Here is a 15,160-nt window from a genome sequence, read left to right on the forward strand (position 1 = left end):
CCTGGCACTTATCCTTGCAAGCAGAACAAGTGGCACACCTGCCCCTACATCACCTCTCTCACTACCATTCAGGACCCCAAACAGTCCTTTCAGGTGAGGTGACACTTCACTTTTGGGGTTATCTATTGTATCTAGTGCTCTCGGTGTGGCCTGTTGTATATCGGTGAGACCTGACATAGATTGGGAGACCCCTTCGCCAAGCACATACACTCTGTTGGCCAGAAAAAGCTGGACCTTCTATTGGTCATTCATTTTAATTCCACTTCCCATTCCCCTTATAACATGTCCATCCATGGCCTCCTCTATTGTCGCGTTGAGGATGCACTCAAGTTGAAGGAGCAACACCTTATATTCTGTCTGGGAAGCCTCCAATCTAATGGTATGAGCATCGATTTCTCAAATGTCCCTCCCCCCTTTTTTATTCCCCATCCCCTTTTCCCTTTTCTCCTTGCCTGCCCTCTGGTGCTCCTCCCCCTTTTTCTTCATTCCATGTTCTCTGTCCTCTCCTATTAGATTCCTCCTTCTCTAGCTCTGTATCTCTCTCACCAATGAACTTCCCAGCTCTTTATTTCACCCTTCACTCTTCCAATTTCACCTGTCACCTTCTGTTTCTTCCTCCCCTCTCTTCATCTTCTAACTCTGACTCCTCATCTTTTTTTCTCCAGTTCTACTGAAGGGTCTTGCCCAAAATGTCAACTGTACTTTTCTCCCCATAGATGCTGCCTGTCCTTCTGAGTTCCTCCAGAATTTTGTGTGTGTTGCATTAATGTTTGTTCTGTTTGTGATTCAGTTTGTTACTTCAGGAGACAGGATTATTTTCTAGTCCATGTCTGAAGTCAGACATGGGGTTGAATTTCTGAATTTCAGTGAATTTGATAAAAAGTAGATTGTTTAATGAGAACATGCCATTTGAGTCCTGTCAGCCTTTCCCAAGATTTAGCAATTAAACTGATTTATGTTAAGAGAAGAATGCATCATTGTTCATTTCAAGAAGAAATATATACCCTGGCAGTCAGCCATAAAGGCAATTTATGGAGGAATTCAAGAGACTTTGTAAAGCACCAGTTCCTGTTACCTGTCAGTACAAATCTGGGCCTCTAAATTTTTCAGGGGCCACTGGGAGGTTCATTCAAGGCCTTGAAATATTTTTAGTGGTTTGTTTGGCGATGATTGTTATTAATAAAGTCAGGCTTATGTTGATGTTCCTAACACCTTAGAGTTCTGCAGACATCTATTTGTTTAATGTAGCAAATCTTTTACACTCAGTTGAGGGCTAAGATTACCTCACTTTAATGTCATATCCAAAGCCAGCATCTCTACATTCTCTATGTACTGCAATGGAATGCCATTCTGGATTTTGTGTTCAATTCTCTGGAATGAAACCTTACCACGTAAATTTCCCACTGATAAACCTCACATACTTCAATGCAAATCTTATAATGTTACCCTCTCCAGGTGTCTTACCAGATTTACATACCTGTTTTATTCAGGAGGCCCAGAGAATTCACCTGATGTTCATACACACCTAACTCCTGCGGAGCGACAATCAGGAGATGGCACATCTCTACCGGAAACGCCTAACTTGAGAAATGTGAGTGGTTATGGTTTAGTGTATTTTCAGCCATCTCCTTGAGATGTATTTCTCAGATCACACCTTTCTCCCAATGAAACATTCCTATATCTTTATCTATCTATATCACTTGTCTCTCCCATCTACACTTCCTTGCCTTTAGCTCGGTCTTATGTTTCAGTCCTCCCTTGTGCTTGCCATTTTCTGACTGCATCTTGAATTCACTCTTTCCTGTCACTTACCTCTTCCATCTATCCGCCTTCCTTATCATTCACTTAAACCACAGTTTTACAGATTGCAGACTTTATCCTATATTTCATCCAGTTACTGCTCACTCTTCCAGTTCCCTTAGTTTCACACTCAGAACACCACCTCCCCACAGCATCCCTATGTTTTATTATTTCACTCACCATTCTCCACTCGAGTCCATCACATATTTACCTCTCACCTTCTTCCTTCACTTACCTCTCACTGCTCATTTTCCTTCACTTACCTGTCATTCACCCTTCTCCATCATTGATTACAATCCCCAACATTTTCTCCGCTACATTTATAGTTACATTGGTGCTACTTCCTGCAGCCATGCTGGGCAAGACAATTTCATTAACTTTCCCTTTGTCCACTCATCCCTCTCCACTGATCTCCCTCCTGGCACCTACCTCTGCGCACGTGTTAAGTGCTACACCTGCCTCTATACCTCTTCTCTCACCACCATTCAGAGCCCCAGTCAGTTCTTCCATGTGAGGTATCATTTCACCTGCGGGTCTTTTGAGGATACAATAGCATGTCTATTATATCTGGTGCTCCCAGTGCACCAAGTGCAGATTAGGAGGACTGCTTTGTCGAGTATCTCCTCTCTGTCCACACAAAAGGCAGAGTCTCCTTGTAGCTACTCAGAGTCAACACAACATTCCCATTCTGGCTTGTCTCTACATGGCCTCCTCTACTGCTATGATGAGGCCAAACTCAGGTTGGGGGAGCAATTTTCTGTCTGGTAGTTTACAACCTAGTGGTATGAACATCAATTTCTCTAACTTTTGGTAATTACTTCCCCTTTCTCCTTCTCTTGTGTTCAAATCCCCATTCTGATTATCTTCTCACCCTCTTCTCTTCATCAGCTATCACCTTCCTTTGGTTCCTCTTCTTTCCTTTCTTCCATAGTGTACTGTTCTCTCCTATTAGATCCCTCCTTCTTCTTCAGCACTTTACCTCTTTCAGTTATCCGCTCCCAGCTACTTCATTTCCCTGTTCCTCAGCACCCACCAACCCCAAATCTGCCCCTCGGGTAATAGAAATTACAGCATTGAAATTGGCCCTTGGGGCCATCTATTCTGTGCCAAATTATTATTCTGCCTAGTCCATTGATATACACCCTGATCATAGCCCTCCATGCCCCTGCCATCCATGTACTTATCCAAACCTCTCTTAAATGTAGAAATTAATCCTGCATCCACCACTTCCATTGGCAGCTCATTCCACCTGCCAAGTGAAGTTCCCCTTCATGTTCCCCTTTAACCTTTCATCTTTCACACTTAACCCATGACTTCTAGTTCTAGTCTCATCCAACCTCAGCCTGCTTGCATTTACCCTTTCTATACTCTTCATGATTTTATATACCTCTGTCAAATATCCCCTCATCCTTGTAAATTTTCTCCACTCTCTTTCAATCTCATTAATATCTTTCCAGTAACCAGGTGACCAGTACATCACACAATACTACATAGCTGGCCTCACCAATATCTTGTACATCTGTAACATAACATCCTAATTCTTGTACTTAAAACTTTTAATTTATGAAGGCCAATGTGCCAAAAGCTCTCTTTACAACCCTGTCTACCCATGATGCCACTTTCAAAGAATTATAGATATAACTTTGGAGATCCCATGTTCTACTGCGCTCTTCAGTGCTCTACCATCCAGTGTGTAAGTCTTACCATGTTTTGTCCTCCCAAAGTACAATACTGTACCTCACACTTGTCTGCATTAAATTCCATCTGCCATTTTTCGGCACATTTTTCCAGCTGGTCCAGATCCCGCTGCAAGCTTTAATAGTCTTCCTCGCTGTCCACTATGCCCCAATCTTGGTGTCATCTGCAAATCTGCTGATCCAATTACGCCAAGCAACAACAGACACAGCACAGATCCCTGCCATCACTAGGCACTTTAGTTAGAGAGGCAAACTTCTACTACCACTTTCTGACTTCACTCATGAAGCCAATGTCAAATCCAATTTACAACCTCTTCCTAGATGCCAAGCGACTGAACCTTCTTGACCAACCTCTCAGACGGAAGGCCTTGCTGAAGGCCATGTAGACAATATCCGCTGCCTTTCTTTCATCAACTTTCTTGGTAATGTACTTGAAAATCTCCACAAAGCCTAATCAGTCCCTCTATTTATCCAAATATATGCATAACTGGTCCCATAGAATATATTCCAATATCTTGTTCACCTCTGATGTCAAGCTCACTGGCTTTTAATTTCCTATCTTATTCTTAGAGCCTTTCCTTAGTCAGACTTACTGCCTATAATTTCCCAGCTTACTCTTAGAGCATTTCTTAAAAAATGGAACAATATCAGCTATTCTCTAATCCTCTGGCACCTCACCCACAGCTAAAGACATTTTAAATACCTCTGCTAGAGCCCCGGCAATTTTTGCAGGACTGTCCCATAAGGTCCAAGGGAACACCATATTAGGCCCTGGGGATTTATTCACCCTAATTTGCCTCAAGGCAGCAAGCCATATACAGTCCATGACCTCTCTGTGGTTTTGACTCATCTCTATAGACTCTGTGTCCATCTTCCAAGTAAATACTCCCAAGGAAAACATCCATTTAAAATGTCCCCCATATCTTTTAGCTCCATGCATAAATTCTTCCAGAGGGCCAACTCTGACCCTTGTTCTTGCTCTTAATACATATAGTACTGTGCAAAGGTCTTGAGCACATAGACTTTTCAACAGTACTGCGTATGTCATTGTGGAGTGGAGAACGAGTTTGTAAATCTGGCTGAAGCAAAGGACATTGAGAATGGCAAGGGCGTAGTTCCGCATAGGAATGTGGGATGACTGGTAGGGAAGGGATACTAGGGGTGTGGGGTGGAGTGGTCGCATTCACATCCATCCCTGAGACACCAGGCAAGGTCATTTATTGATCATTATAGAACAGTACAGAGCAATACATAAAATTATAATAGTACTGTGCAAAAGTCTTAGGCACCCTAGCTATATAAATGTGCCTATGACTTTTGCACAGTACTATGTGTCTGTAGAAACCTTTGGGATTCTCCTGCTAAAGCAACTCATGCCTTTTTTTTTAGCTTTCCTGTTTCCCTCTTAAGTGTTCTCTTGCATTTCTAACACCCCGAGTATCTAATTTGTTCCTTACTGCCTGTACCTGCTATGCACCTTTTTCTTTTTCTTAACCCAAGCCTTAATAGCTCTCGAAAACCAAGGTTCCCTAAACCTTTTAGCCTTCTATTCTGACAGGAACATACAAACTCTGCATTCTCAAATATTTCACTTTTGAAGACCTCTCACTTACTAAACACACCTTTGTTAGAAAGCCACTTCTTTGCCCATTCTCCCAATTTGTCTAAGTCTGTCTATAGACTCCCTGTCTCTCCACCTGTAGTATTTTTGTATAGTCTGCAAACTTGGCCACAAAGCCATCAATTCAATCATCCAAATCATTGACATATGACATGAAAAGAAGTGATCCCAATGCCAACCTCTGCAGAATACCACTATTCACTGGCAGCTAGCAAGAAGAGCCCCCCTTTATTTCCACTCTTTGACTCTTGCCAGTCAGCAAATTTTTTATCCATGCTAATAGCTTTCCTGTAATATCATTGGCTCTTATCTTGTTAAGCAGCCTCACATGTGGCACCATGTCAAAGGCCTTCAGAATATTCACATAAACAACATCCACTGATTCTATCATGCCTGTTATTTCTTTAAAGAATTCCAGCAGGTTTGTCAGACAAGATTTGCCCTTAAGAAAACCATGCTGACTGGTCCAGCCACTGAAGTCAGGCTAACTGGCCTATAATTTCCTTTCTCCTGCCTCCCACCCTTCTTAAAGAGTGAAGTGATATTTGCAATTTTCCATTCCTCTGGAACCATTATAGAATCTAGTGATTTTTGAAAGATAATTTCTAATGTCTCCACAATCTCTTCAGCTACTCTTTCAGCACCCTTGTGTGTAGTCTATCTGGTTCAGGTGACTTATCTACCTTCAGACCTTTCAGTTTCGCAAGCACCTTCTTCTTAGTAATAACAACTGCAAGCATTTCTGGCCCAACACTCTTGAATTTCTGGCATATGCTAGTGTCTTCCACAGTGAAGAATGACGTAAAATACTTTTTAGTACCATCTGCCATTTCTTTGTCCGCCAATACACACTGGCCTCTCATCATGGTTTACTTATTCCTCAGTCCATCCATTTAGCCTCATTAGTTGAGCTCTCCAGTCTGTCGTGTCTGAATACTGCTGTGACCTTTTCCCTAACTCATAATGCCAATGCTCCCCCTTTAATCTCTCCCACTCTGTCATGTCGAAAACAACAGAACCCCTGAATACAGAGCTGCCAGTCCTGCCTCTCCGTCAACTAAGACTCAGCAATGGCTAGTTTCATAATTTGTTGATTTACACTTTGAGTACATCTGCCTTTTTGCTTTGAACTATATGTAGATCAGGACATCAGTTGCACCACGCTCAACCTTTTGATTCCTGACTTTGAGGTCTCGAGAAGGAGAAGCTAAAGTCAGATGTATCAGTATTACAGTGGAATACAGAGGCATGAGAAGTTAGTCTGACCTCAGTGGTTGGGAAGGTCTTGGAGTCGATTATTCAGGATGAGATCTCAGGGTATTTGGAGGCACATGATAAAATAGGCCATAGTCAGCATGATTTCCTCAAGGGAAAATCTTGCCTGACAGATCTGATGGAATTCTTTGAAGAAGTAACAAGCAGGATAGACAAAGGGGAATCAGTTGATGTTGTGTACTAGGATTTTCAGAAGGCCATTAACAAGGTGCCACACATGAGGCTGCTCAACAAGCTACGAGCCCATGTTATTACAGGAAAGACTCTAGCATGGATAAAGCAGCAGCTGATTGGCAGGAAGCAAAGAGTGAGAATAAAGAGAGCCTTTTCTGACAGGCTGCCAGTGACTAGTGGTGTTCCACAGGGATCTGTATTGGGACCAATTCTTGTTACACTAAATCTCAATGGTTTGGATGATGGTTTTGTTGCAAAGTTTGCAGATGATATAAAGATGGTTTTGAGGAAGTAGAGAGGCTATGGAAGGACTTAGACAGATCAGGAGAATGGGTAAAGAAATGGCAGATGGAATACAGTGTCAGGAAGTGTATCGTCATGCACTTTGGTCGAAGAAATGAAAGGGTTGACTTTTCTAAATGGAGAGAAAATACAAAAAACTGAGGTGCAAAGAGACTTGGGAGTCCTTGTGTAGGATTCACTAAAGGTTAATTTACAGATTGAGTCTGGGGTGAATAAGGCTAGAATATAAAAGCAAGGATGTAATGTTGAAATTTTATAAAGCACTGGTAAGGCCTCATTTGGAATATTGTGAGCAGTTTTGGGCCCCTTATGAAAGGATGTGCTGAAACTGGAGAGGGTTCAAAGGAAGTTCACAAAAATGATTCCAGGATTGAACAACTTATCATATGAAGTATGTCTGATGGCCCTGGCTCTGTATTCACTGGAATTTAGAAGAACAAGAGGTGACCATATTGAAACCTATCGATGTTGAAAGGGCTTGATAGAGTGGATGTGGAAAGCATGTTTGCTATGGAGAGCCTAAGACCAGAGGCTACAGCCTTAGAATAGAGGGGTGTCCTTTTAGACTAGAGATGAGGAGGAATTCCTTTAGCTAGAGGGTGGTGAATCTGTGGAATTCTTTGCCGCAGGCAGCTGTGGAGGCCAAGTCTTTATGCATATTTAAGGTAGAGGTTGATAGATTCTTGATTGGTCAGGGCATGAAGGGATATGCGGAGAAGACAGGAGATTGGGACTGAAAGGAAAAATTGGATCAGCCATGATGAAATGGCAGAGCAGACTGGATGGGCCAAATGGCCTAATTCTGCTCCTAGATCTTACGATCTTAATAACATCTTTTCCTGCATCCACACCACTATCTGCCCTGGCACTATGGTTCCCATCTACCTGCAACTCTAGTTTAAACCACCTGGACGAGCACTAGCAAACCTTCCTGCAAGGAATTAGTCCCCTTCCAGTTGAGCTGCAAACCGTTCTGTTTGTACAGGCCCCACCTTCCCTGGAAAAGAGCCCAATGAAACAAAAATCTGAAGCTCTCCCTCCTGCACCATCTCCTTAGCCACTTATTAAACTCTTATCTTTTTATTTCTAGCCTCATTAGCACATGACACGGCAGCAATCCTGAGGTAACAACCCTGGGGTCCTGTCCTTTAACCTCATCACCCTTCCTACCAATGTCATTTGTACCATTGCTTTCCACAACCTCTGCTTTACCTCTCACCTGTCAACTTGTACTCTTTCCCTCCTTTCCCCCACCACTCTTCTTATTTTGGCTTTTGCCCCTTTCCTTTCCAGTTCTGATGAAGGATTTCAACTGAAACCATTGACTGTTTATTCCCCTCTATAGGTGCTGTCAGATTTGCCGAGTTCCACAACCATTTTATGTGTGTTACTCCATAAATCAACTGTCAGTCAATTGCTTGTCATTCATGTGTCATTCAGCTTTTCATTACTCACCCACAACACAACCACTCCATCACTCCCTGTCAGTTGTCTCTATCACCCAATATTTTGTAACTGTCCCCACACACCCTGCTCTACCACTCACTTATTGTTTACCCTTCTTCCTCACTCAGTTGTCAGTCACAGCTCTATTATTCATCACTTGCATGTTCTTCTTCAGTAATCTCTATCACTCTCTTCTCCTCATTCATCATTACCCTTCCCTGCTTGTGGTACCAAGGTCTAACACCATCATACTTTAGCTGTACTCTGTGCCATATTTGCTCCAATTTGCCTATTTGTGCTGTTGAGTAGATCTAAGTAGACAATGATACGGTCTTATGACCGTATGTGTGTTTCTCCCATACTGACTGGAGTGGGACTTTGCTTCTGCAGATATCCCCTGTCTATGCTGAAATAGAGGCTCGTGGAGTGACCAGTTACTCTGGGAAGCTGATGCAGCCATCCATATCCAGAACTTCTCCTGTGGCTGAACAGCTGAGTCATTCAGGTAGTGTAGCGGTTATTTGAAAACAAACCAAAATTGCTGAAAGACTTGTTACGTACCCCGTAACTGGGTCACTTACCAGCAAAGATAGAGAGGTCCGTTGAAGTCTGTTGGTACTATTTTTAACAGTATTTATTGATAAAAATACACAAAAATAATATCAATGCAAACATACAGATAATATACGTCGTCAATACTAAATCTAAAAGCGCGGGTATAATAATAACCAATAAGAAATAGCTCTATCGTTGTCTAGGGGATAACGTATTGTCCGATGGAAATATAAAAGTCACTTCAGGGTGCAGCTTTTGGTTGGAGAGAGAGATGATGTTTTTAGAACTTGCCCGTTTTCCTTTTTATGATGTCGAACCTTTGAAATGTCGTCGGTGGTGATCTCTTCTTTAGCTAAACCGTCTTCCGTGGTAAGACCCCAATCCCAGGCAACGGGAAAGGACACACGTGGGCCCTCCACCGGCTGCCGCTATTAAATGCTGTCACGGGATTTCTAGCGTTTCTTCTGGTGCATCTAAAGGGGTTGTTCCCCAGACCCTCTTTTATCCTTACTCACGGGGTCCCAGATGTCAATCAGGTTGGGATGATGCAATCCCTCAACCAACCCCCTCTGATCATTCCCTGAGGGCTTCCATGAAGTACAGTACTCAATACACAATTCCGTCTCCAAGAGACAATGGCCGTTTCCCGTGGCTTTGTATCGCTGAGGGGCCAGGACATTGCAAACCCCTTTGTGGATTCTACGTGTCTTTCTCTCATTTCCTGGGTCTCCTGACCTGAATTAATAGCGATCTTGCGATTCTCAAAAAGGAGGGGGCTACTTTGTACCCTTCGGCCCCTCAGAGTTGGGGCACAGGCGTAACAGACTAAACTAGGGTACTTCCAAATAACAAATTTCCAAATCAAAAAAGTTATGTTCAATCCTTTATTACAAAACTAGCAGGCGTGAATGATCTTACAGTCATAAGAAACTAATGAAACTAAATAATGATGTAATGGTCTAATTTGCAGTCTAATGGCAATATTAGCATTTGAGTAGCGTAACTACGTGTTCTAAGAGTTCCAATTAGCGAACTAGTTAGCATTCCAATGTCCAAATTAGCAGTCAACAAAAAATATCATTCCCCCAACTCACTCTCCACTAAACAACTAATAAAAGTGAGAATAAGTAACTAGACTCATTTGTTACCATACCCTAATCCATGTGACAGATGACCATAATATACCTGCCCCAGACTACAAACTACAATAAAGACAGAAAATAGATACATGGCTCCTTCAGATGGAATGACTTCTCTTAGTTTTTTGCAGGCTGAACTGCAGTATGTCATACTATCTACAACTGGCTGGGAACATTGCTACTTTGTATTAGAAGCCTAAATATATTTCCACAACATCGTTTAGAAACTTAATTTGTTCCGAGGTATTTGGAACCCATGAAGTACTTTTGATCATCATGATGAAATAACACAGACAATAATGTGGTGATTACCAGATGGCCCATTTCCTCTGTTAATTGGCCAGGACATTGGCAACAACTTCCCTGTTCTTTGATGAAATATAGGATCTTTTATAACAACTGAAAAAACATGAGGGGCCTGAGTGTAAGCTCTAGTCTGTAGGGTGGTAATCTGGACAGCATATAACATCCTTTCAGAACTGTACTCATGAGTCAATCTTGATCTTTTTTGTTCATGTCTTAACAGTGGGAACTGTATATATACTTTTGACTTGAACTGGTCTGGTTTGGTCTGGTCTGGTTTTACAAACATATTCACACTCACACACACTCTCACTTTCACACTCACTCTCACTGACACTCTAACACACCCCCACACTCCCACATGCCCTCACACTCACTCTCACCCTCACTCTCACCCACTCTCTCACACTCTGTCACACTCTCTCTCATTCTCACATTCTCTCACACTCTCACTCTCTCACACTCTGTCACACTCTCTCTCAATCTCACATTCTCTCACACTCTCACTCTCTCACACTCGCCCGGTCTTGTCCACTTGCATCTGTAGTTCCTTCAATAAAGTATGGTGCATAGATCACAGCCTCACTTCTCAGTGCCATGTGGCCAGAAACAGTACCACTCATATCCAATGGTGATATTGCTATGTTGACGTTCAATGTACCATGAAAATGGACTGTATGGAAGGAAATGATGAGTGTCTGATGGACTGAGCTGTGTTTACCAATCACACTCTTAACTAGCTCTTGCTTATTCATTAACCCCAGCACCATCTTATGACTGCCTAATTGTGTTTGACAGCCAGTGCAGTAAATACAGTGTCTGCTGTAACGCTGCTGAGGAGGCAACACTTTCCCCTAACTCAGGTGCTCTGGTTAGTAAAACCTCTCCAACTGCTGTTACGTTAGGATATCATAAAGCAACATAGAAGCAGGCCGTTTGATCTATTAATGCCATGTACAGGGACTGTGGCTGACACAAAACAGTGGTAATGTGAAATAGAGCATTACTTATTGATACTTATTTAATAAAAATCTGTGAAAAGATTTCTGAATGAACCACTCTGTTTTTGTTTCAGAAAACCAAAGGTTAGGGCTGAGACAGACTGAGCCCCATCCTGTACAGTCCTGTCGCTGTCAACCTCCCAATGAGCCTTTGCCAACTAATTCAGATTCCCACCCATATGGCAGCCCCAGCCTCTCATCACAAAATGTAGAGAGCAGCCCCCCGAACCGCAAGAAGAAACTCTTCACCTTCTCTCGGCCACCCCGCAGCCGTGATACAGACCGTTTTCTGGATGCTTTGAGTGAGCAGCTGGGTCAGAAAATAACTGCGATGGATGAGTTCATGAACCCCGAGAATGATTATGAAGAAGTACGTTTTTCAAATATAAAAGTTGAGCTTTTAACAGTTGGATGTGTTCAGATATAGCGTGAATGGATTTTCATTCATTAGAGCCAAATCTACCCCGGGAATGAAATAACTGCATTTTAGGAGGTGGGTGATCTTTGAGGAGGCAACAGGATGTTCTTCATGTTCTGTCTGCTCCTTTGTCCCATAGATGACATTTCACGATGAACAGGAAATCTACGGCACAAATGACCCAAGCAGTCCCAGTGAATACGTCAGTAGCAGCGAAGATGGAAGCTCCTTGACCTATTCTTCATGTTCTGATCCTATCCCTCCTCCTCCTCAAAGCCCTCCACCCCCTCCACCCACACAATTCAATGATCCAAAGCCCATCACTTTAGTCTCAGAATTAAAAAGGGCTATCCCACCTCCTCCCCCACCCCCACTGCCCCCACCCCCTTCATACACTTCTGGCCAGTACCAGCCTAAGCCCCTTCCTCCCCCTCCTCCACCACCTCCCTTGCCTGCTTCTTCGGGCCCCCCTCTGCTGCATCGTGGCTTCCACCGGAGAAGTGAATCCAGTCATATGAGTGTGAAGAGGCTGCGCTGGGAACAGGTGGAGAATTCAGAGGGAACTATTTGGGGTCAGGTATGTGAAGCAACACTTGGCCACTCGCTTTTCCTATTCTGCCATGTTTAATCCTTCAAGCATTGAGCAGTAGAATAGGTAATCATAGGAGGGGTTGTGAATTTGGAAAGTGCGAGCAGTTACCAGAAGGAAGTGCAGGAATTATTGACTATTTTCAGCGTTTGCTGTTAGTGTCCTGAGTTCTCGCTACGTTATCTATATGGAAACACAGCACTCTAACAGGCATGCTCACTGGCTTTTATTATGAGAGGGTGCACTGGGATACCAAAACTGTGAATAAAGCAAGGATGCTATATCATACCTCAAAGATATTAACCCATCTAATTATCAGCTATCTCTAGTCAATGTCCACAAATCATTTTTATTTGTACTCAGTTTGGAGAAGACTCAGATTATGACAAGCTGAGTGATATGGTGAAGTACTTGGATCTGGAGCTGCATTTTGGGACCCAGAAACCAAACAGTAAGTGTCAATCTGGCTTTTCCTACGCAGTTCCGGAATGTCTGTCAGATTGTAATGTGTCCGTATACTCCAGTCCGTATGCATGCTCAAGTCCATGCATATTAATGAATTTTCAGTGTATCTTAATCACTGTATGTCAATGCATTGCATTTTAATTATTTCCTTTCCAAAAGTTGGCCCATGTTGATACTTTTGGCTTAGACATATGGTGTTTGCATTAACATTGTGATTCATATAGAGTCAGTTACAATTTCTTGTTCTTCTGTCATATTCTTTATAGAAGCAAGTTTTGTACCTGAAACATTTAAGAAGAAAGATGTAGTGGAAGTATTGTCCCGGAAAAAGGCCTACAACACATGTAAGTGCTGTACTGTATTACATGGTGGGCACCGGAAGCCATGTTTTAAATATAAATTCACCTGACACTTCCTTTTGGATAAAACATCATACCCTCCCTTCCGTGAAGTAATGCATTTCCTGAATCTGACTCCTAGAGCTGAGTTTGAAAAGTGGTCAGTGAGGGTTAGAAATTTGGCCAGTAATAAATCCAAAATCCCAGGCCCACATTCTTTTTGCTCTCAAATCTATGAAAAGGATGGAACCTAGGTGAGCAGAGAACTGGAGTCTGAGGATAGACTGGCATAACGGTACAGCAGGTAGAGCTGTTGCCTCATGGTTCCAGAGACCCAGAGACAGACATACTGAGAGTGAATCTGGTGTATTGGGAGTTAGATATGGAAGGAGGGAGAAACTGGTGCTGAGAATGATTGGGGTCTGAGTGAATTGAAGGAGAAAGTGGACAGTGCAGGGAAAGAAATATTTCGGATCTCCTTGCACAAAAAGATCTGGGCACAAACAGATTGAAAAATTATGACATGGTATTGGGAAGGAACACAGAAGGACTGCACAGTGACACAGCTAGTAGAGCCACTGCCTTGCACTGCCAGGGACCTCTGTTCAATCCTGACTTCTAGTGCTATATGACTTGAATTTCCATGCTCTCCCTATGACTGGGTAGGGTTCCACCGGTGCTCCAGATTCCTCCCATATTCCATAGGGTTGCTCATTGTTAGGTTAATTGGCCACGGAATTGTCTCCAGAATGTGGCACAATGACATTTGATGACAATATGGGAAAATTAAGAATGGGATTAGTGTAGGACTGGAGTACAATGGGTGGCTGATGACTAGCATGGACTTGATGGGCTGAAAGGTCTGTTTCTATGTTGTATCTCTAAGAGTGAATTGCGAGCATTGCAGTCTCCAGTAGATAGTTGTTAGTTTTTATTCAGTCATTTTCAACTTTGGCTCATTAAATTTTGTATTGACTAATTGTTCTGTGCTTCCATTTCTAACAGCAATTCTCATTGCCCACCTGAAGCTCTCAGCTCTAGAGCTCCGCCAGATCCTCATGACAATGGAGAATGATCGTCTGGAGCCATCCCACATAAAACAGTTGTTGCTGTATGCCCCTGACGAGGAAGAGTTGAAGAACTTCAGTCAGCATTCAGATGATCCTAGTAAACTAAGTGAGCCAGACCAGTTTGCTTTGGAGGTAGGTCTTGGAGAAACTTTGTTCTACTTCTATGATCCTCTGCAGCCTGTCCTTTGCTTTAGAGCTGAGAGAAGACATGGAAAGTATTTCCCCTGGTGCAAGAAAATCAGAACAAGAAAGTTTAGTCATCAAATTAGAACAATGATATTGGAGGGTGATGTGAAGAAGTGGGTTGTGAAAACCTGTCATTCTCTTATCTGACATATCTTTTGAGATTGTTTTTTAAATTATTTTCTCATGTGTAGGATGTATTTATTTCTGATAAGGTCAATATTTATTTCCATTTTTAATTGCTCTTGGGATGATGATGATGCATCTTCTTGAACTTATACTGTGACATACTACCCTGATGATGGTGGGAGTGAATGTTTAGGAAAGTAGATGAGGTGCAAATTAAATGTTCTGGTTTAACTATGTTGTAGGAGTATATTCATCAGAAGAGCTGTAATAGCTCAAATCATTATCTGATTCCCACCTTTTCAAGGGCAGCTTCAAATGTTTTTTTAATTTTGAGATGTAGAGCAGAACAGGTCCTTCCACCCAGTAACCCACCCATTTAATTCTAGCTGAATCACAGGACAACTTGCAATGCCCAATTACCCACTAGCTAGTACATCTTTGGACTGTGGTAGGAAACGCAACAGTCACAGAGAGAATGTATGAACTCCTTACAAACAGCGGCGGGGACCGAACTCAAGTTGCTGGCTCTGTAAACGTGTTGCACTAACCATTATGCTATCATGTCACCACCCCCCCCCCCTCCAAATTGTTAATTGTTCTGAACAATGAAATAATTGAATAAGTTGTTAGACTCCCTCCTGTTGGGGTTGTCCT

The 15,160-nt window shown here is 42.5% G+C and overlaps 1 protein-coding gene across 1 annotated transcript in view; it reads left to right on the plus strand.

The window, feature by feature from the left end:
- The window catches only part of LOC132400058 (delphilin-like), a 247,769-nt gene that overhangs the window by 185,034 nt on the left and 47,575 nt on the right, over window positions 1-15,160 (plus strand). Inside the window, exons 10-16 of the mRNA XM_059981142.1 lie at window positions 1,491-1,591; window positions 8,707-8,821; window positions 11,389-11,684; window positions 11,872-12,309; window positions 12,685-12,772; window positions 13,053-13,130; window positions 14,130-14,326. Coding sequence (XP_059837125.1) covers window positions 1,491-1,591; window positions 8,707-8,821; window positions 11,389-11,684; window positions 11,872-12,309; window positions 12,685-12,772; window positions 13,053-13,130; window positions 14,130-14,326 — 1,313 coding nt within the window. The remainder of the gene's footprint in view (window positions 1-1,490; window positions 1,592-8,706; window positions 8,822-11,388; window positions 11,685-11,871; window positions 12,310-12,684; window positions 12,773-13,052; window positions 13,131-14,129; window positions 14,327-15,160) is intronic.

Source organism: Hypanus sabinus, chromosome 9 (assembly GCF_030144855.1).
Source record: "Hypanus sabinus isolate sHypSab1 chromosome 9, sHypSab1.hap1, whole genome shotgun sequence".
NCBI lineage: Eukaryota > Metazoa > Chordata > Chondrichthyes > Myliobatiformes > Dasyatidae > Hypanus > Hypanus sabinus.